This window comes from Gadus macrocephalus, chromosome 23 (genome assembly GCF_031168955.1).
Source record: "Gadus macrocephalus chromosome 23, ASM3116895v1".
In the NCBI taxonomy this organism is placed as follows: Eukaryota; Metazoa; Chordata; class Actinopteri; order Gadiformes; family Gadidae; genus Gadus; species Gadus macrocephalus.
Genome location: NC_082404.1, coordinates 8,755,514 through 8,778,789, shown reverse-complemented (window position 1 = coordinate 8,778,789; position 23,276 = coordinate 8,755,514). Strand labels below are relative to the sequence as shown.

Below are 23,276 nucleotides of genomic sequence, written 5' to 3'. Positions count from 1 at the left end.
CGTTATGGGTAATGGAGTTTCTCCCTCGCTCGATCACGTTTGGCAGTTGGTGGTGGAGCTGAGAGATTCTTGTATCATGTTTTCCTCGTCTACCGGTATTTACGTAATTCGTTTTATCCGTTCAATTAAACATATTAATAGTTAATCAAAGTTATCCAAAGGTGTTGCTATGAAGGTAGGCTACTGCAGCTAATCTAACCGTTTTTAAGGTAGGCCTATATCAGTTGAGCCCTCGTGGCCGACTCGTGAAATTATAACAAAATCTAACAACAATTAAACAAAAACGAGCATAACCAATAGTTCTATATTAAGCAGACGTAAGCCTATATAACTGGACATGACATTATTATTATTATTTCTTGCCAATTGTCGGTCATACTGCTGACCTACAATAGGCAAGAAATTGGGAATTGTAGGTCAAACAGCCTTTTTAAAACTAACATGGTGCATTAAAACAGCATTTATTAAAGACGTGGACATTTTACAACTCTTTAAATTATACATTGAAGGGAAAATGCTCAATTGGGATTCACTTTAATTCACTCACGGCGGGTTGTGATGCAAACAAACAAAAGACATGGACACTCTATAATCATATATTATTCTGCTAATCTGTGATTTTAATTTTAGGTCTCCATCAAGCAAAGGACTCACGACTCATTGAGAAGCACGTGATTTAATCAGATGGCTGCACACGGTTGCCGGATCCAACCCCTCTGAAACTAAAGGTATGCTTTGCCTTTTCTATAATGAACGCGTCACTCCCGAGATCCTACTGCGTCCGCACCAACGGGGAATAATAATATATTTTTTGTTCTTTACAATCTGCTTAGCAATGATTTATTGATCGCAGCTTCCACCTTCCTCGCCGATCCTTTTTGGGAAATCAGATTTTCACACCTTTCATGAGTGTGTATGTGGCACAGTTCCCCAGGGAGAGTGGGCGGGGGAGGGATGAAGAGGTTGGTGGGGAAGGTATGGTGTGAGGAGGTGGGGTGGGGGGGGGGGGTACTGACTTTGAGAAGAACCACAAGATGCCTTGGTGAATCACAGTGGCTTTTCTCTGTCTAATGGCCAATGTTTTTTTCTCTCTGTCCCTCCCTCTCCCTTCTCATTCTCTCCCCCTCCCTCTCTCTTGCTATCTATTGCTCACTCTCGCTCTCACTCTCTCTTATTCTCTCTTCACTTCTCTCTCTCCTTCTCATTCTCTCTCTTACTGTCTAGCTCTCTCGCCATCTCTACATCTCGCTCTCTCCCTCTTTCTCTCTCCCTCTCTCAGCTACCCATTTCTTTTTTTTTCTCGCTCTGCCCCTTTCACCCCCCCCCCCTTTCTCCTTCTCTCACGCTCCCCCCGCTCTTTCAACCCCCCCCCCCCCCCCCCCTCCCCCTTCTCTTACATTATTAATCAATATAAACAGTGTCAATCCTTCAACTCAAGATGCCTTCCCTCTCTCTCTCTCTCTCTCTCTCTCTCTCTCTCTCTCTCTCTCTCTCTCTCTCTCTCTCTCTCTCTCTCGCCCTCAAAGCCTTTAAAAGTGAGATGATCAGTCCGGTCTCGTACCCTCACTCCCAAAAAGAGCAGGAAAAAAGCATTTCACGGGGGGCAAAAAATAAAATATTATAAAAAAATCAAAAATGAAATCAACAAGCAGGCATTACCTCCTCCTGAAAGCTTTGATGCTCCTGAATGTCATCCCTGTGGATCACACACACACACACAAACACACACACACACACACACACACACACACACACACACACACACACACACACACACACACACACACACACACACACACACACACACACACCCACACACCCACCCACACTCACGAACACCCACATGCACAAGCAGACACACGCACAAACACGCTCTCACACGCAAATACACATTCACTCAATGCCCGTACACACACACATACCCATGCACATCACATCACAGACCTGATCAGATGTACCGGGGCCCCGTACTTTACAGGCTTCAAAGAGTCCCCCCCCCCCCACGTCTGGACCCTGCTGACATGCTGCCTCATGATATCAATGAGGAGTAGAGTCAAAACAGAAACACAGATAATAACCAATAAATACCAAAAATATGAGGAGCCTTTGAATTCAGAAAACTTATGAAGGTTTTGATGAAGCCCTAAAGGAGGCTATTCTGTGTAATCATATATCATATTATTATTTTAATATTGATATTAGAGTGAATTAATTAGTTTTTATTAGATACGATTTTTGGAAGCTTAGTTGTAAATGATGAAGGTAAATTGGTACTTACCTAGAGCTGGGACGTTACAGAACAGTACGTTATATTTCCCTAAGGGGGCGACAAATTCCCATCTTCGACCCAAGTATCTTCGCTCTGTAGAGAATAAAGGCAAATAAAGCGCAGGGATGTTCATTCTCCTCCTCTTCATTACAGCCTATTATCCACCTATAACACAGCAAACTGAAGGTATTTCATCTTATTATAGGTTAATTTCAGAAACATGGAAATGATATTATAATTTATTTGATATTATTTTCATTATATTCTACATATTATACTTCTATTCAACTTTTGAAAAAAAATCGAGTTCTAATAGAGTTAGAATTATAAAACATTAATAAAATATCTGCTTTTGCATATTGAGATTTAGTGTCTGCTGGAGTCAATTGTTTCACATTTTTATAGACAAATCATACATGATATCAAATATATGTTTAATGCAATAACAATCTTTCCCATTAGAAACATTTTAAAATGTTCAGTTCAAACATTAATTAATTAATTAATTAATTAGTAAACAATGATATGAGGTATGTCCATATGTAACAATATTTGAGTAGTAATTGATTATTGCAGTTCGCTGAGATATTTTTTTAACCTGCAAAATATATTTATTTTGTGAGATAATCCATGTAGGATCATCATGTTATTAGTATTATTACATAAAAAGTATAACCTTGATATAAAGTACATTTTTTATTCAAAACCAGCCAGGAAAGTCATCTATATACTTGAACCAGAATCTATGGACTTGTAATTATTATTATGCTTCATGAATAGCATTTACTTGTATAGACAAGCATGTTGGCTACCAGCATGTTGGCTACTAGCTTAAGGGCTGCTAGTGTGTTGGCTACTAGTCGAATGGCTACAAATTAGTTTCTACTAGCTTGGATGCTATTAGCCTGGCTACTATTAGGTTGGCTACTAGTGTAATATTACTAGTGTGTTGGCTACTTGCATGATGACTGCTAGCCTAATGGTTACTAGGGTGTTGGCTAATGAGTGCTTGAGCGTCTGGTGACCTGCGGCCCTTCATGTGTGGCCCTGGGGAGCCGCAGAGGACAGAGCCGAGTGCTTTTCCCTGTTTCTGCCAGCTCCTTCGCTATCCCAAAGTCTACTCTCCTCCGACACTCCTGGGCACCAGTTCCCTCTTACACACACACTCGCAGCAAAAACAACGCGACACGCATCAGTCACCTTAACATGTAGTTGTAGCAATTTAAGTGCTTATGTGGATTAAATACATGCAACAAATATTTTACAAAATAATTATAACAACATAATGAGCTGGTTGAAATAATAATAAAAACAAGCCAAACTGTAACTACACATACATATACCTGAGATTAAACCCCCAGTCACAGTATGTCTTGTTTTTCTGGGTTCTAAAGCAGCCAGAGCAGCTCATTAACATAGCGTCCCTGGCCCGGTGTGGCGCAGCGCGGCCTGGGGTGGTGTGCTATAGGTCCACGGGTCACAAGGCTCCCTGTGCCAAGGGAACATTACACCTCCTGTGATCTCGTTCATCCCTGGTCTGGTTCTAGTTTGAGCTCTGAGTCACGTTCATTTTATGATTCAACACAGAGAGAGGGACCCACACAGGTGGATAGAGAGATTGAGACAGAGGTGAAGGAGAGATGGAAGGATGTCGGTGAAGGAGAGAGAAGGAGAGGTAGAGAGAGGTTGAGGGGAAGGAGAAGAAAATGAGGGGTAGAAAGAGGGAGGGCTGAAGGAGAGACAGTGAGGGGCAGAGAAGGTGAGGTGAAGGTGAGAAAAGGTGAGTCGTAGAGAACGTGAGGTGGAGAAGAGAGAGTGAGGGGTTGAGATAGAGTAAGGTGAAGGAGAAAGAGAGAGGAGAAGAGAGAGGGTGAGGTGAAGGAGAGAGAGGGAGGGGCACAGAAAAGGTTAGGTGAAGGAAAGAGAGAGAGGGAGAGAGAGAGAGAGTGAGGGGCACAGATATAGTGAGGTGAAGGAGAGAGAGCGAGGAGTAGAGTGAGGCTGAGTTGAAGGAGAGCAAGAGAGGGTGAGGTGGAGGAGAGAGAGAGAGTGAGGAGTAGAGAGGCTATGTTGAAGGAGTGCGAGAGAGAGAGAGAGAGGGTGAGGTAAAGGAGAGAGAGAGAGTGTGAGGAGTAGAAAGTGGGTGAGGTGATGGAGAGAGAGATGGACAGATCCTGCTGTCTTTAGCTGTCACTGTTTTCTTTGTTCTTTCATTTGAGTATTTCAGGGCAAGGGTTTCTATTTTCTGTCTTTTTAAACCCCTTCCCACACACACAAACATACACACACATGCACACAAACACGAAAGCTTTCATCGCTATAGGGCGTTGCACATGCTCACATGCCCCTGGTGAAAATTTCATCCACAGGATAAAATAAAAACTGTGAAAATTTCCGCACTGCCTACGCGGGCCCGTGCTGCCGGCTCCTCTGAGCCATTCAAACAGTCAACGGACTGTGAAGAATAAATAATAAAGAACTATTGATTATTTTGATGACTGCAAGATTCAATTAGGTATTAATTTTGCCCTCCAGTGGACCTATCAAGCTGCTCAAAAGAGGCAGGCAGGGGAGAAGGGGGCAGGCCCCACTCAGACCCACGGTGTCGGGGCTCAGACTGTTTGGGGGAGGGAGGGGGGGGGGGTGTTTACTTGGCTGCAGAAGAGGTGCATTGATGTGCACTGTCCCATATTTAAGTCCCTCACCTCCCCCTCCCGCCCACCCGCCCTGGGGCCGGAGGACAGCATTGTTACCGGGGACACTAGTATCGAACGGCCCGCCCACAGCTCTTAACGTCAGCCTCAACTATTTCTATTGATTAACATTTCCATAGATTATCATGTGTCATATCAGAGTGGGCCGCACTACTCTGACACGCACATTAAAGAGCCCCCCTCAGGGTAGGAACACACACGCACGGCACACACTGGGCTGGATGCAGGGGTCACCCTGCTTCTCTCTGGGTGTTGGTCCCAGAGATGGAGGCAGCCCACATATTTGTGCCACACCTGTTTCATAAATAAGGAAATGGGGAAGGTTGACACAGTCCTCCTGACCTCCTGTGGTCCTCCACGGCTCGCTCTCTTCACCCGAGGGGTGGAGGAGGGGGTGGGGGTTGTTTGCCAGCACACACACACACACACACACACCGATGGGGGGGGTGTGTGTGTGTGTGTGTGTGTGTGTGTGTGTGTGTGTGTGTGTGTGTTTGTGTGTGTGTGTGTTTGGTGTGTGTGCGTGTGTGGGAGGGGGGGGTCAACGCTGTCGCAGGGACTCTCCGGTCAGGAGACACAAGGAGGAAGAGACACGAGAAAGTGAGAGAGAATATAGAAGAGAGAGAGAGAGAGAGACAGAGAGCGAGAGAGAGAGAGAGAGAGTGAGAGAGAATATAGAAGAGAGAGAGAGAGAGAGAGAGAGAGAGACAGAGAGAGAGAGAGAGAGAGAGAGAGAGAGAGAGACAGGGAGAGGGAGAGAGAGGGAGAGTGACATTAGGAGAAAGAGGGAGAGGGAGCGTGACATTAGGGGAGAGAGAGAGTATGGAGGGGGACATTGGGAGCCAGAGGGAGAGCGACATTAGGGGAGAGGGGGAGAGAGGAGGGGGGCGTAGGGCAGGAGGAGGGAGGAGGAGCTGACGTCTAGCAGTGTCTTGGGAAGCCTCCTCCGGCTGCCTCCTCCAGTGGCTGCTGAGACTCATGGGGCAGGAGAACACACTGCTTCCTCTCGTCCTGCCTGCTACTTCCTGTACCTGGGACTATAGCTTCCGTCCTGCTGAACACACGCTTTTATTTTCTAAACTACTCTCAAGCTTTGGGTTTTCTGGAGTGCAGTGTTGGTAAGCTAAGAGCTTAAGGAATGTTCTATTTGTGTTTTTTATGCAGATTGTGTCTGCAGTGTGTGTGTAATGTAAGAGGATCTATATGCTGTATATATATTGTATAGATTGACCAGAGGAGCGATGATTGGCACTTTTTTTTTATTTAGCATATTTGTTTATTCATTTTTTTCCTTCTTTATTTTTCAGCTGTAAATATTATATATATAAATCTTTGAGTTATGTTTTCATTTTTTATTGACCCTCACTTTAAACATTCATATCACTAATCAATTGACAAATGATTATTTTTCACTATATTTGTAATTCTTTGGAAATTGTTTGATGCATATTATATCTTGGAAGTGGCCCTTTTGTCTAAAGAAATGTATACTTTGATTGATAATTGTGCTCACAAATATAAATGTTTTCCTTATAACTTTTTATTTTATTCTAACAATAATAATTATAATAGTATTAATAACAACATCAATAATAATAATAACACAATGCAATATATTTTCATTGTTATTATTATGCCATTCATTATGTTAATTCCCAAAAGTTTAAATCGTACTTTAATCACATGCATACTGTTATTGTTGATAATCTATTATTATTATTGTTATTATTATTCATAATAATTATGGATAATTATATTATTATTATAATTAGGGAATACACTGGTGTGGTTAAGAGCCTATAATGTTATAATGATGATTATTCGTATTCATTATATCATTAAATGTATAATGATTATTGTAATACTAATTATTAATATCAGAAATGTATTGTAATACATGTAATTAGCATTATTATAATAATTACGTATTATAGGGCCATGGTCATGAGTTTATAGATTATTGTTAATCGAGCAGTGACATGGTTTAAGGGCATTTCGATGAGTTTGACTCGTTAATAGCCAATAGCCTGTTCCTAATATTATGAATGTTATTATTATGGAGAAGAGGCATGGTAGGAGCATGTGGAGGTGTGTATGTGGGGAGGGCTGTTCTTTGGCAGCGCTGTGCGATCTGTAACACACTCACTCCAGCAGCAGCAGCAGCAGCCCTCTGATGAAGGAGCCCAGCGGGAGAGATACAGAGCGAGGGAGAGAGACAGAGAGGGAGAGGGAGAGAGTGGCAGCGGTCGAGCGAAGCAGAGTGAAAGGGAGAGCGGGTCGGAGCGCGAGAGTTGTATCCAGATGTGGGTCTGACCGGACTGCGTGTCGCGCGTGTGTTCTCTCCCAGCAGCCTCCCCTCCTGGATCTGATGCTTACAGGGCAGCTGAGCCAGCCCCTGGCCTCCCTGCGAGGCTCGGGGGAGCCCCACAGCCCCGACACACAGGACCTGATGGACAAGCCCTTGCTCCTCTCCTCCTCCCCAGCCCTCCTCGAGGAGCACAGCCCCGGAGCGCTCTACGGTGAGTCCAGCCTCTCTCTCTCTCTCTCCCCTCCTCTTGTCTCTAGCCCGGGGGGGCGCGCAAGCTTCACTCTCTCACTCTCTCTCTCTGCTGTGAGAGGGAAAAGCGAGCGAAGTGGGGAGCAGGTGTCACTGGTGTCACCACGATGCCATCAGAGCACATCAAACTAAGTTGCGCTGGTGCGTGATTGGCTGAGGCAGCGGGACTGCTTCTCTGATGGCATTAGGGGGGGGGATACGGTGGGGTTGGGGTCGTGCCGACACAGTTCGGGAAGTCCCGCTGCCTTGCTGTTTGTTTTTATTTCTCCTCTCCTTTGTATTTGATGTTTTTTCCAATTCAAGGGATGAATCAGTTGCTTTTATTGTTTTTATGACGCTTTGCGATGCAAAACCTTAAATTTTTTTAGCATTCACAATGTGACTAAAACATTTCATACAGAGCCTACCAAAGTGCTTTTGAGCGGTTATGATCAACGGAAACAATTATTTAAGGATGATAGCAGAGCTTGAACAAGTCTCTTCCCTTTAGATTTATTGAAGTTACATCAACAACCTGGACTTCTTTTTCACTATATCCAAGTCCGCCCGTGTGCTTGCGTACTAAATGTTCTTGGTTTCCTCCTGCTTCAACAATACCCAAATGATTATAAAGAGTCCCTTAGTAAACGTATGTTTTCCACTAGTCGAGTTTCCATTAATATACTACAGTGAGCCTGATTAATGGTGGATCTGTTGTCGTTGTGATATTGTGATCATCCTGGCTCCTTGTTAATGTGTGGTGTTGTTTAACGAGACCTGGCTCATTATCCTCATCATATTAACGACCTCTTCGCAGTCACTTACTGTGATCCCATAATGCACTGCATCAATTACCTCCACTTCATTTTGTAACTGCACTTGAATAGCCTCGAGATGAAATGAAGAGGTGCTTTATTTTCAGTCAAAATATGTTTTCTACGAGAGGTGAGATGTTATTGGTGTATTTCAACACACTTTCTGTTGTGTTTTGTATATTGTTTTGCATAAATGCAATCACATCGTACTTTAAATAATAATTTCCTTCGATCATCTTTATTCAAATTATCAAGATTAAATTAGCTGAAAAACACATTTCTTTGATCCGGAAGAGTAACACACTTTATTCTATATATTTATTTTAATTTATTAATTCGAGTAACACACTTTATTCTATATATTTATTTTAATTTATTAATTCACATACATTATAATTTCAATTTCAACATATTTTTTGTAAAATAATCTCTCGACTCTGCTTATAGAGTTACATTTTGTTGAGCAGATCTAAATGCTGTGGATACATTGGTTCTAGTAGATGGAAGATGAGCTCCTTATTATCACAAACTAACCCTAACATTAATAATCACTCAATACTCAATAATTCTAGTAATAATAACAATAAATGTGTGGATGCATGGATACATCTGTGTATGTGTGTGTGTGTGTGTGTGTGTGTGTGGTGTGTGTGTGTGTGTGTGTGTGTGTGGTGTGTGTGTGTGTGTGTGTGTGTGTGTGTGTGTGTGTGTGTGTGTGGTGTTGTGTGTGTGTGTGTGTGTGTGTGTGTGTGTGTGTGTGTGTGTGTGTGTGAGAGACGCTGTGAATCATGCTAAAGTTATCTCCTGCCCAAAGCATGATCACGTCATACATTGTCTCCTTGATGTATAAGTAAGAGGACTAGAGGAGTGATGGAGGAGGATGGAGGAAGGGGTGGAGGAGGGGTGGAGGGAGGGGTTGAGGAGGGGTGGAGGAGGGATGGAGGGAGGGGTGGAGGAGGGGTGGAGGAGGGGTGGAGGAGGATGGAGGGGAGGGGTGGAGGAGGGGTGGAGGGAGGGGTGGAGGGAGGGGTGGAGGAGGGGTGGAGGAGGGGTGGAGGAGGGGTGGAGGAGGGGTTGAGGAGGGATGGAGGGAGGGGTGGAGGAGGGGTGGAGGAGGGGTGGAGGAGGGATGGAGGGAGGGGTGGAGGATGGGTGGAGGAGGGGTGGAGGGAGGGGTGGAGGATGGGTTGAGGAGGGGTGGAGGGAGGGTGGAGGAGGGATGGAGGAGGGGTGGAGGGAGGGGTTGAGGAGGGGTGGAGGTGGGATGGAGGGAGGGGTTGAGGAGGGATGGAGAGAGGGGTGGAGGAGGGGTGGAGGATGGGTGGAGGAGGGATGGAGGGAGGGGTGGAGGATGGGTGGAGGAGGGATGGAGGGAGGGTGGAGGATGGGTGGAGGAGGGATGGAGGGAGGAGTGAAAGTAATGAATGAGGGGTGGAGGAGGGTGCTGTATCTTCTGCGTTATCTGGAGGCTCCAGATAACGATGATAATAATTATAACTGTTAATAACAATTACTATGAATACAATGATTATTATTTAATTAGGGTTTGTGTAGTAGAGAGCACAACTCATCAATGAACACATCAAGGAAAACTGTGTTAAATGTGTGTTGTGTTGCAAAATTTGACTTGTGGAATGTCCCTTCCTATTGGTCGGTCCGAGTTGTGTGTCCCCCTGCTGTGCTCGCTTCGCTCCAGAGGACCCCTCCATCGCCGCGGGGACCGAGGGCAGGGGGGGGAGGGGGGTCACCATGGGGTCAGTGTGTGTGTGGTGGAGAGAGAGTGAGAGAAGAGAGAATTTACAGGCAGGAGTTTAGAGCCTATTGTCTTCATCACTTATATAGACTCCCTTGTGTTATTTAGTAAGACAGTCCACGATCCATCATGATGTTTTATTCGACCCGATACATTCTTATTTATTTTGAGAATATTTTTTTTGTATTAGTTTCAATTGAACTAAAAAAAATCAGATTTATTAAATACATTTCCTTCTCTGGACCAAATGTAGGTTTGTCTCAGAACAGTCAAGATTGTGTTTGGATTGAAATGTGTTATCAAAATCATGGCGTTTTAAACCCTTGGTAGTTTTAGATCCACTGTGGTTGTTGGGATGAGTCTTTAACTGGTTATAACAGTATTGGAAGAACAGTGCAGGCAAAGGAAGCAACATCATCTATTAGATAAAGTGTACATGGTGTTCCTCTCCCCTGTGGGCTTTTATTGTGAAAGGCGAGACTCTGGAGCAGTTCAGGAGCACTTTGCTTATCTTGAGAAAATGTTTTTGTGACAAGCTGCGATCATACAAGTTGTTATTCTAGGACGTTCTATGAGCTATGCAGAGAAACAACGAAAACATTTCATAATTTCATTTTTTAGCCAATAAAATGATGTGTGAACGCAAATAAAATAAATAAAACGTGTATAAAGGACCAATCAGCATCAATATAGTTAACATCACATCTGTCTAACTCTTTATCAATTAAAAGGACAGCTTCAGACACACACACACACACACACACACACACACCACACACACACACACACAGGTACGCAATGCAGGTACAGAAAGAGATGCAGGCCTTCTCACATAGCTGTACAATTGCAATGCATACATGAAACAAAATATAATGAGATGTTATTAATGTTATTATTTTTTAATAAAATAACATTTGAATGCAAACAATGAAAGCCAATTATGCAGAATAAACAACTTCCAAAATCTAGCGTTAAATACAAAGAAGCAGTAAGTAAAAAGCAAAAGCTTTTCGCACAATATTTTGGATAACGTTGTACCCATAAAATGTTTTACCGCGACATGCGATGAGCTGCACATGTCGAGACATTTCATCGTTGCCATGCACACTACGCACCCCCCCCCCCACACACACACACACACTGCGGGGACGTTGACATGTCACAGGGAGACGTCCCCAAGACAAACAACCGTAATGTTAGTCCACATCACTTTCTCCCTCTCTCTCTATCCCTCCCTCTCCCCCACTCCTTCTCTCTCCCCCCTCTCCCCCTCTCTGCCCACCTCCTGTTTCCAGCGGGGTGAGAGGGCTTGTTGTTGTCCTACTAAAAGCTTGCCTGTGCAGACAAGTCTTCCACTCCAGCTAACAGGGGGCTACGCCGTGCCCCTCCACCGCTCCTGCCCACTCCTATTTATTCCGAGGAGAAGTGGACATTAGGTGGAGAAAGCGCCGGTTACCAAGGGGGCCAGCCATTTAGATGTGTACAGTTTTCCTGTCTTCTCCTCCTCCCACTCTCCACCGCCAACGGAAATCTCCCGCTCCAGACGCGCCAACAGACAAGATAATAAGACACTCGCCTGCACAATTCCATATTATATTCAGCATTCAAAAGCTCATCTGTTGTCAGTTTGCATTTGCTCTCTCGTGGATGTGACGCTTCTATCATCAGGCTGTCAGAGGGAGCCGCTCCCGGAGAGGCGGGAGGCCTCATTTTGTACACTTACTGTCTTCTTCAAATGGTCTGCACTTACACGGGCTCCTGCCAAAATGGTGGAAGATGTTTTCCACAAAGGTCACCCCCAGACCCTCTCCCCAAAAAGAGAATAAAATGAATGTTGGATTGATTCTCGGCACCGCGGCGGGGTCACAGGCAAAGCGGGGCCATTCTGCCGGTAGAAACCTGAGCGCTTTCTTCACTTTTCAGCGCTCAAATCATATTGGAATTGTTTACAAGGAACTAATTACTTGTCGCACTAAAATAAGTCAACAGAATATACAAAAAATTAGTAATAAGTCGTATCAGTCTAACGTTTTGACATTACCAACTTCAACTTCCCTTTAAACTTTCCTTTGTCAGACCAAGTTGTCGTGACTTTCTCTTCAATATCTCTTTCATTCTCTCTCTCTCATCCCCCATCCATGGATAGATGTATGCACACACACACACACACACACACACACACACACCCACACACACACACACACACACACACACACACACACACACACACACACACACACACACACACACAGCCCCCCGGAGGTCTTGTCATTATGCGTGTGTAATGAGCTTAGCGTGCACGCTGCATGATGGACAGAATGCCTGGCCATGCAAAGCCGGTCGTTAATGCTGTGCACGGGGTTAAGTCACAGAGCGCGCCGGATAGGGCATGCTGGGTAAATAAGACTAGATAAAGAGGACCTGAGTGGCAGCCACCCCCCTCCAGGAGCAGATCTCATTATGGGCTTTTCACATGTGTCCTGCCGCTGGAAAGAGGCTTAATGCGTCCTATAAAGCAGGTGTAATGCACTCAGTAATGCGTCCACGCGGGCCCCCAACGTCCCACCGCAGGGCCCGCCGACCAGCGCAGCAGCCGGCCCCCAGACAGCCGCGCTCCTTTTAAATCGGCCAATCACAGCCCCCTGTTTCGCCCGAGACAGCTTCCATTCAGCGGCATTAAGCAGAACTCTGAACACTCTGTGGCCACACAGGAATCAAACATGGTTGGGTCAGGGTGCGTATCAATCACAACAGACGGGCCGGTCCGCAAGCGGCGGACAGGCCGGCGATGCACGAAACAACGATGTGTAGCGCAGCTTCAAACACACACCCACGCACGCCCCTGTTTTGTTCAGGATTATTGGATGAAATCGAGATTGTATCAAGAAGTTGTAAGACTCCGGCGGTAGGCGTAGGGTGACGCTGTGAACCGGAACAGGGCGGTAATATGAACATCAATATCTACTTGTTTTCATTACGCCTCCATCACCTGGTCCTGTTTTAAGTTTGGGGGCCGTCTCCCAGCCCCCCCCCCCCCCCCCCCATAAGAAAGAGACGAGGACGAGAGCGGCGGCAGCCCGCTGCCGTCTGGCGCGGCCTCACTGAGCAATATCAAGACAGCTTTCATGTCCGCTAGAGGAGAGAGCGACGGCGGGAAAGAGCAGGCGGCCACATCTGCCCCGCCACGCTCGCTACAGCGGCGGTAATTGAAGGCGCGGGACGGGTCGTAGGTTTTTTCTTCTTCTTTTTTTTTTCATCGGAGTTGAAATTACAATCTTGTCTTTGACTTGTGTGGCGCAGACCCCCGGGCCCCTCTCGGCGGGCCCCCCCCTCCACGGGGCCCCCCTGCGTCTCCCAGCAGACTGTATTATTTATCAGCAGCGCTCTTTGAGCAATGACCAGGACTAATGCTTCACCTTCTGTCCTTCAGCCGCCACACGCTTCCCTTTGAAACCCCAGACCTGGCCGGGGGGGGGGGGGGGGGGCAGCTGGGGGTATGGGTGTTTGTGTGTGTGTGTGTGTGTGTGTGTGTGTGTGTGTGTGTGTGTGTGTGTGTGTGTGTGTGTGTGTGTGTGAGTGGTGTGTGGAGAGTCATGTTATCTCGAAGTTATTATGTTTTTTTTCTACCTTGATATCTGGCTGTTGTGGAAAAACACTGTGATGCGTTCTGTCTCTGAAATGGAGTCGCTGGCTTCAAAGAAATGCTGTGTGCTTGTGTTTGAGTGTGTGTCTGCGTGTGTACGTTAGCCTCTATGAGTGCAGATGCGCTTCAGAATACACCTTGCAAAATTAAACTACAGCGCGTTTAATTTCAAAACCTGCTGCGTAAAACCGGCCCCGGTTTATCCCGGAACATTTTCCACATTCACATTTCCCGAATGAATATAAATGAACTAGACATGCAGTGTCCTTATAACCTCAATCAGGTGCCTAGGTTGGGCCACTGCAGCAGAACACTGCTCTCTGGTTTCTGGTTCTGAGGTCCAAACAATAAATCAAAAGCGTTTTGTAGCAGTGGTCGTAGCGGTGGAGTTGGACGTAGCGGTGCTGTAGAGGTGACGCGGGGTGGTCTGAAGGGTGCTGTGTAGGACAGGGGTGTAGGGTGCATGCTGGTGTAAAGTGGGCCATGGGCAGCATTAAAGACAGATCCCCCGGGGGCTCAGCTTGATGTGTCAGCCGTGACATGTGGTCGTCTGACCCCCTCGACCAACACACACACACACACACACACACACACACACATACACACACACACACACACACACACACACACACACACACACACACGCACACGCACACGCACACGCACACGCACACGCACACACACAGACTAACGCGCTCACACGTTACACTCATTGTTCGGATAGATGCGTCGCAGGCTGTGGGTCCTTCTCCATAGAAGACTTTTAATGTGAAAGGACTTTCTGTGTTCTTTGTCACGAAGAGCCCTTTGGACTCCACAATGTCAAATCCGCTGCTTTTTATTTCACCCTTGGAATGAAATACCACATAAAAGGTACTGTTTTCATCTGAATCAATTAAATCTGGTAGCGATGCTGTTCCTTTGTTTGAAATCAAATCACATCAGCCGTGCATTGAAGACACACTGGGGCGAAAATGGGCGGTCGGGGGCAAGGTCCTCCTTCAGGTCCTCCTGCAGGACAGGGACGCAGGGCTGCGGGCCGAATCCTATTTACTGCTAACTATGATTTAGTGATCTGAGGGGAGGAGCCCTCTAAAAGGCTTACTGCTCTCTGAAGTCTAACAGGATGAGGAGTCCTCGGAACCCTTCTCCTCCTCTCCACAGTCAGGACATAATCAGGTTGACATTGGTCTGGGGAGGAGGAGGAGGAGGTCCGAGGAGGTGGTAGAAGGGGGGGAGGTGGAGGGGTAGGAGGAGGAGTAGGAGGAGTAGGAGGAGGAGAGTGGGGGAGGAGGATGGCTCCCAAGATGAGCTTTAAGTGATGAGTTGTGATGCTTTTACTCTCTCTCTTGCTGTCTTCCTTATTTTTCTTTTGTTCTTTTCATTTCACCCTCTACCATAACTTTTTTCTCTCTCCTTGTCTCTTCATCATGCCTCCTCTCCTTCTTGACCTTTGAAGCAGACACTGCCTCTTCTCACCAAATCACCCTGCTCCTCTCCTCTCCCTTGTGCTCCCTCCTTTTCTTATCCTCACTCTTCGCTCTCCTCTCTTCTCCCTCTTTCTCTCTCTCTCTAATTCATCCATCCCCTCTTCACCTCCATGGCACATGCATATAAAAGCACCCTCCACATGGCATGAAGAAAGAGAGAGAGAGAGAGAGAGAGAGAGAGAGAGAGAGAGAGAGAGAGAGAGAGAGAGAGAGAGAGAGAGAGAGAGAGAGAGAGAGAGAGAGAGAGAGAGAGAGAGAGAGAGAGAGAGAGAGAGACAGAGAGACAGAGAGAGAGACCGAGTGGGAACGAGAGACAGAGAGTGCAAGCCACAAAGCCCTGGTTCTCCCCCCTGGAGCACATCATTTACATACAGGTTATCCTCCTGCAGTCTAGTGAATAACTTTTCCTGTTGTCTGAGAACACTTCCTCGAGGATCTCTCAGGAAGACCTGGGGGAACAACTCTCTCTCTCTCTGCCCCCTCTGTTAGTGGCTCCAGAGCTCTCTCTCCCTCCCCTCCCTCCCTGCCCTGTTGGTTCTACTTACCGCCAGACTAATGAATGAGGAGGGTATTTCTCGCCTGTAAGGTCCATGGCCTCAAATCAGCGTTTAACGCCGGGGCCCCAGAGAGCGGTCCCCCCCGCGCTGCGGCTCTTCATTAACTAAACGGCAGCTCTCAGGCTGCGGCATGGACTCCATGCCGCAGCCTGAGAGCTGCCGTTTAGTTAATGAAGAGCCGCAGCTAATCGCATTACAGACAGTCTCTTGGGGCCCCCGGGCCCCCACGCCCCACTGGTGGCTCGTCTTCGGCGGCCTCACACACCACCAAGGGCGGGGGGGCTGGGGGTTCGGGGGAGCCCCGACACCCAGGCCCAGTGGGTCTGGGTGCTGTGTCTGAGCTGGTCCCAGGGGGCGACTGGGCTGAGGGCAGCCTGGGATATAGGGCAACTTATAAGGGATTTCTCCCTCTCTCTCGTCCGCTCTCTTTCTGGTTTACTCCGTCCCTCCCTCTCCGTCTAAAGTTTTCACTACCTCCCTCCCTCTCCATATTTCTTTATCTCTTTCCTGGCCTCTCTCTTGATATCTCCTTTCGTCTCCCTCTATCTCACTCTCCCTGTCCATGTCTCACACTCTTTCCTAGATCTCTCGTTCTCTCTCTCTCTTTCTCTCTTGTTCTCTCCCCGAGCCTACCTCTCTGTCTCCATCTCTCTCTCCTGCTCCGTCTCTCTTTCTTTCTCTCTCTCTCTCTCTCTCTCTCTCTCTCTCTCTCTCTCTCTCTCTCTCTCTCAGTCTCTCTCTCTCCCTCTCTCTCTCTCCCTCTCTCCCTCTCTCTCTCTCTCTCTCTCTCTCTCTCTCTCTCTCTCTCTCTCTCTCCTCTCTCTCTCTCTCTCTCTCTCTCTCTCTCTCTCTCTCTCTCTCTCTCTCTCTCTCTTATCATTGAGTGGTGTGTGTGCGGCTGTTGTCCCAGCCCCTCTCCCAGCAGCATTAGTCAGATCAATGGCGGCCAATCTGGGACAATTGGTAGTGTATTGATGGGATTAAACCTTGTGTATGAGGTGGCTTGTCATTCATCCTGCCCCCTCCATTATCCAACTCCCATCACCTCTGTGTGCAAATCATAGAAATATCAATGCAGTAACACTCTGCACAATACAATACAATTCACACAACTGCAACACTCATTTAGCCAAATTGGTATGGATGGATGGAGGGAGAGGGGTGGATGGGAGGGAGGGAGGGAGGGAGGGAGGGATAAAGGGAGGAATGGATGGAAGGATTGGTAGATGAATGGGAACACTAGACATTCATCGTCAATTTTTCTTTTCCTAATGTTGTATTTTTTCTGAATAAAGCAAACACAGCCTCAGAGCCATGTCTCAGATCCTTCCATGAGTGGAGTACTACAGAGAAGGGAGTGAGACCGGCTAAGAAGCAGACACTCTGCAGGCCCTTTCTTAACAGACATTATGACTCGTGTCGGCGCTAAGAGACCACAATGGTTATCGGGTCCCTCGCGCTCTCACACTCTCCATCTCTCTCATAGCGCTCTCTCTCTCTCTTTCTCTCTCTCTGTCTCTGTCTCTCTCTCCCCTTCTGCATCCGATGACTTACATAATGCATTTCCACTAAAATAGCTTAAGTGTTAAAGCTTCTTTCATAGTGAGAAATTGATTCATAATGTGACGGGGCGAGCGAGGCGAATGCTAACGTGAACACAAAGCCTCCAATAACTCGCCTTCCCCCTCCGCCTCTCCACCCTCTCTCTCTCTGCACCTCTCTCGCTCTCCATCTTGCTCTCTCCACCTCTCTCTCTCCTCATCGCCTTCTCTCCCTCCCCCCCCCCCCCCTCCCCCCTCCCCCCCAGCGCAACAGACGAGGGTGGCCTGCTGGTTCCCTGATGAAACAAGGCTAATTGTTTAGCTCGGTCCTTGGGGCGCTCTGCATTAAGACACGCTGAACGATGTCAGATAAATATGCCCCCCCGCCTCCTCTCCTCTCCGCTCCACACCTCCACACCTCAAAACAAAGTGCCTTTGACTTGTTCCATTGAAAGCGGCTCTACAGAGGCCACTTTGTCGATCGATGGCCGGGAATTTATTTTGCGGTGGATATCGGCGGATGTCTCCCGCGCCCCAGACGCAGCCAGAATCACACACTGAGTTCTATTATGAGTTCCATTATGAGACCCTGTCTTAACCCCAGGTTTTTGTTGGGGGGGTGGGGAATTCAATTTAAGTTAAAGTATAGACTGTTGCCGTGTTACTTTGTTATGGCTGTAGTATTAATGTAGTAGTGTTGTAATGTAACAGAGTTACGGTGTTGTTGTTGGTAATATTGCTGTGGTGTATTGCTGTCGTATTTCTGTGTTTTCTTATTTGTCGTGTTTTTATAGTGTAGCTGTAGTGCTGCTGGCAATACTGCTGTAGCATTACTGTATTGTTTACCTCAATGCAGAAGCAGTCTGAGGCCGTTCGTATTCAGGCTAATGCTGTAGACAGCAGCTTGTAGACTCAGGTTACTGTGCTCTATTCAGAGCTAAACCAGGGGGTTGTCCTGCAGAAAGCCTTTCCTCAACCCTCACCGCGCTCCCAGATCCAGGTAAAGAACCGAGCGCTGGCCGTGTGTCACCTGATCTGTGACCTCGTCCTTTCAGCCGCACTGGCACCGGTCTCGCGGCCCCACCCCGCTAGAAGCCGGGCCGACTCGGGTTTTTGTGTACGCTGCCCTGATCACGTTACGTCGTCTCCACGCGCTGCCAAAACAGGTTTAGTGTTATAGGGAAGAAAAGAGGTAGAAATGAAGTGAAAAGATGGACTTGCAGAGATGGAGATGGACTTGTTGGATATTCCTCCCGTCGGCTGTTTAATATGACTTAAGTAAATTACTGGGATCCACAGGGGGAGACTGGGCCAGGGGTAGTTATTGATTATTGATTCTTGCACGGCCATAAAGTGGTTAACGCCATGGTTATTTGCACTCTTTCTAAGTTATTGCGAAGAGATGCATCAGGAAGGGAAGGCGGTGTGTCTAATTCTATGATATTTATGAGCAGGGCAGCAGCTCACTGATGTCCTTATACTCTGGAATCCACAGCCTGATTATTGCTGTGGGACTTCATCTTGTTTTAAAGCATTATTAGGGAAATTATATTCTCAATAAGGAACTGGTGCTGTAGAGGAATAATGTGTTTTTTGAATCTGTATTCAGAGACATGCTCGCAATGATTCACAATCTATATTGACTTTTAATAAAATTAAATACTGAAATACTATAAACTATAAAGTTAAATACAATTGTGATAAGAATTTTTTTTTAAAATAGTTCCATGTGAGCACTATTTTTATGATTTATCATATTGAATTTGATCACATGTATGGATTTAAAGTCACAATTTGAAGCATTTCAACTAACTAATTAAAAATAACCTGGACACATCTGCGGTCAATTGTGATATGGATTTCAATAATGTTATCAATAAAAACACAACCTAATCTACAAATAAATAATGCTAGCCCGTAACCCCAAAATAATCGAATGGGCACCTAAAACCGTTCCCAGTCAGGCCACCCATCCAGCCGAGCTACGCTGGTACGTGTCAAACTGTTACACAGACAGATGGAGTGGAAAGAAGACTATTTAGCAATGTTATTATTATTATTATTATTTATTTTTTTATTCTAACTTGGAGGAGATCAATCGTACACATTGTGACTTTAATTATAGCATAGTATAGTATAAAGTAGATGTGAGGAGGGATATGAGTAGAGCTATTGAATGAAGATATATAAGGAAAGCATCTCATGCATAAAGCTAGATAGGAACAGTTATTATATATGATATTAATAGCACTAGTGAATGATGATATATAATGTAAATATCCTAACATATAAAACAAGATGAGAGATTGATGATATGAGATATGAATAGCACAGATAAATGACGATTTACTATGCATATATCTTCATGCATAAATATGCAAACAGAGTGATGGTATGAGATATGAATAGCACTAGTAAATCATATATAATGTAAATATCTCCATGTCTCAGGACATGGACAGAGTGATGATATGAGATATGAATAGCCCTAGTGAATGAAGATATCTAATGTAAATATCTCCATGTCTAAAGACATGAACAGAGTGATGATATGAGATATGAATAGCCCTAGTGAATGAAGATATCTAACATAAATATCTCCATGTCTAAAGACATGATGAGAGTGATGATATGAGATATGGCGCTATTGAATGAAGATATCTAATTTAAATATCTCCATGTCTAAAGACATGAACAGAGTGATGATATGAGATATGAAAAGCCCTAGTGAATGAAGATATCTAATGTAAATATCTCCATGTCTAAAGACATGAACAGAGTGATGATATGAGACATGAATAGCCCTAGTGAATGATGATGTATGCGATGTGATGGGGGGGGTGGATGCGGTCAGTGTGCGGTGATGCACTGGGGTGGGTTGGGGGGGGCGGTGGTGTAACAGGGAGGTGGGGGGGGGGGGTCTCCATAATGGGTGAAATAATGGATGAAAAGAGAGCGGCATGTCACAACATGTACTGCTTGCTGGGTGATGGGCGGGCGCATGAGGACCTCTGTGGAGACACGCGGAGGCCGACCTGCTCCCTAACCAGCCCCCCAGCCCCCGCCCCCGCCCGGGGGGCGCTCAGCACAGCCATCCACCGCTCCTGGCCCGTTGGCTAGGTCAGGCCACTTACCAATTATTTGGGTTTTATGTAAAGAAGAGATGATTTTATCTGGCAGGGGGGGGGGGGGGGGCTCTGTCTGAGGGCGATGTCCCTGCGTCCGGTTTTATGTTGTGTCGCGTTGCCGTGGGAAACCTGCGTATTGACGGCAGGGAGGAGGCGGTTAGAGGCGGTAGGCTCCTGCCTTATTAAAGCACTGCACTCGGTTTAAAGGTCACCCTGTTTCGTTTATTAAGGGTTGAGCTCACTGCTGGACCTTTGGTGTCGATACTTTATCCACTGATGGAGGTTTAAACATTCTGGGATGTCGTCTGATGCACTTAAGTTATTAACTCTCAAAGTCAGAATGGGTGAATAAGATCTAAATACCTTACGGCGTATGAACCGGTTTATACTGTGTGTATGTGTACTGTGTTTATAAAATATAAACATTACGTAAAAAAAATATATATCATGTCTTTTACCCGTAACATAACCATTCATTTTTATAGAATTATGTTTCATATTCAAATCTATAAACACATTAAAAATATTTCATATTTGGATAATTAATATACCAATAATATACTCACAAAGGCCTTGTCTGGGATCGATAAAGTACTCTGTTATCTTACATGTGTGTTCGGTCATGAGGGCAGGAGGGTGTCCACTGTCTGCTGTTAACCGGCTGCCGAGGAGAGTCTGAAGACAGCTCGGTGCTCAGTTATCCAAAGGCTATCACACAGACAGCGGCCTGCTGCTGGCGCTAATCATTAGCTCTCTGATTAACATGTGGTCGTCTGCTCTGCTCCGCGGTCATCGCTGACAGCATAGAGTGTATAGAGGAGGGGGGAGGAGAGCAGGGAGGATGGATGAGAGGACTGGAAAGGGGGAGACGAAAGGAGGAGAGGAGGAGGAGGGAGAGAATATGAGGAGGGGGAGTGTAGGGAAGATGAGAGGAGGAGAGGAGAGCAAAGAGAGGAAGGGAGAGGAGAGGGGCGGGCAGTGCAGTAAAGACTCAAGGGAGGGAGGGAGGGGGAGGCATTTAGCTGAGTGATACTCAGGGATGTAAATGTGTGTATAATACGGCCCCAGAGAGGCTGGTTGAGCTGCGTCTGTCAGCTCTTATGCTCCATCCTCCGCAGCCACTGATCCTCCGCTCCTGCTGGTAATTTATTCAGCGCTAGCGCCGCTATTGATAGAGCACTTAAACACACACACAGACGCTCCCTACTCCAACTCCTCCTCCTCCTCCTCCTCCTCCTCCTCCTCCTCCTCCTCCTCCTCCTCCCTGTATCAGTATCTGGCCTGTAGATTTACATCACGGCAGCCACTTGTTCTTCTGCATTAACTGCTTCTAATGATTCTCTTTGTTTTTATCTTCTTCTTCTCTCTCTCTCTCTCTCTCTCTCTCTCTCTCTCTCTCTCTCTCTCTCTCTCTCTCTCTCTCTCTCTTCTCCCTGTCTCTCCCTCTCCCTCTCTCTGCAGGGGTCCGGGAGGGTTCGGTCCACTCTGAGGCCAGTAGCAGCCCGTCAGAGCAGAGTCAGCCGGCCTACACCCATCCGGGATACCCCTTGGGTCCACAGGTGAGTCGGATCACTCCAGAACCAACCAGACCCCAACTATGAATTCTAGTCCCAATGAACCTCCGCACAGAGTGGTACTGTTTGTGTGTCTATGTGTGTTTGTGTGTGTTTCTCTCTCTCTTCTCTCTGACTCTCTTTTCTTTCTATCATTATCACTGTGTTGCTCATACTCTCTACCTCTATCTCTCTCCAATTCTCTGTCTGTCAATTTGTATCCTCCCTCTATCTCTCTCCTCCTCTCTCTCGTTCTCTCTCCGTCTGCTCTCTCCAGCTCTCTTCACCTCTCTCTGTCTGTTTCCACAGTTGACTGATGCTGATGGATTACGATTGAGACAAGCTCACATGCTATTTAGCAATACAGTCTTGTTTTGGATCGTTAGCTTAGCTTCATGACACCACCGTGCGGTCTACGTCTTGTCTGATTAGGCTGCTGCTTCTAAATGGATGAATGAAGCAGTTAGCCGCTCGATGACAAGTGATCTGATTGGCACGCTGGCACAGGGATGTTAATGAATATCTATCTCAACGCTACTGCTCAGTGCCCCGGTAAACACATGTACACGCATAAACACAAACTTAATCAGTGCTAACTTAAATGCCATAGTTTAATGATTAATTCTCCAGCACTGTGTTGGGTCAAAGGTCAGAGAAACAGCAGCAGGGAGCTCCATCCCCTCGGTCTAGTGCAGCTAATGCAGCCTAACTACCACCACTCTGTTCCCCAGTGTGTCGGATCTGTAGCCACCACGGAATCCACTTGGAAAACAAGGGAGGCAAGGCGACGGGAGCGGCCGCTTAGCTTCCCTGAGCCACAGCAGGAGTGTAGCTGGCACTCTCATATATTAATGCTGTCAGCGCAGTGTCTGCCCAGCACAACACTTTTCAGAAACAAAGGCACTCGGCATGCCACGGCCAATTCCCCTGTTCCCGGATCAATATGTTGTGATAGATTCTCGGTGCGGAGCCGGATATTGTGGGAGCAGCCATTATCCCACGGTAGTTTACTCACCATGGATCCGGCCTCTCCTGCTAGGGCTCAGTGTCGGCGTGGAAACAGCCTGCTATCTGCCGCCATTAGTGCTCATTGCTCAGTGCCCCGGCTGCCAGGTAGACGGATACCCTGATGGGCGAAGGGGCCGGCAAACACATCCACCCTGAGGCACAGGCACAGCTCACCGCCACGGGCCCCTGTGTGTTGGGGCCTGTGTTTGTAGGAGCCCCTGCAGACACGGGGCCCCCTACAGGAGACCACTTGGCTCCTAGTCAACTGT

General features: G+C 46.6%; 1 protein-coding gene across 3 annotated transcripts in view; it reads left to right on the top strand.

Moving 5' to 3' along the window:
* The first annotated feature begins 21 nt into the window (after nucleotides 1-21).
* Nucleotides 22-23,276, top strand: part of pou6f2 (POU class 6 homeobox 2) — a 78,504-nt gene continuing 55,249 nt past the window's right edge. The window contains exons 1-4 of one of the 3 annotated variants that reach the window (XM_060045125.1): nucleotides 22-95; nucleotides 631-728; nucleotides 7,331-7,502; nucleotides 21,908-22,005. In XM_060045125.1, the coding sequence (XP_059901108.1) occupies nucleotides 7,352-7,502; nucleotides 21,908-22,005 (249 nt within the window). In that variant the 5' untranslated portion in view covers nucleotides 22-95; nucleotides 631-728; nucleotides 7,331-7,351. Of the gene's footprint in view, nucleotides 96-560; nucleotides 729-5,897; nucleotides 6,102-7,330; nucleotides 7,503-21,907; nucleotides 22,006-23,276 lie in introns of those variants that run through there. The other 2 variants (XM_060045126.1, XM_060045123.1) reach the window with 2 other exon arrangements.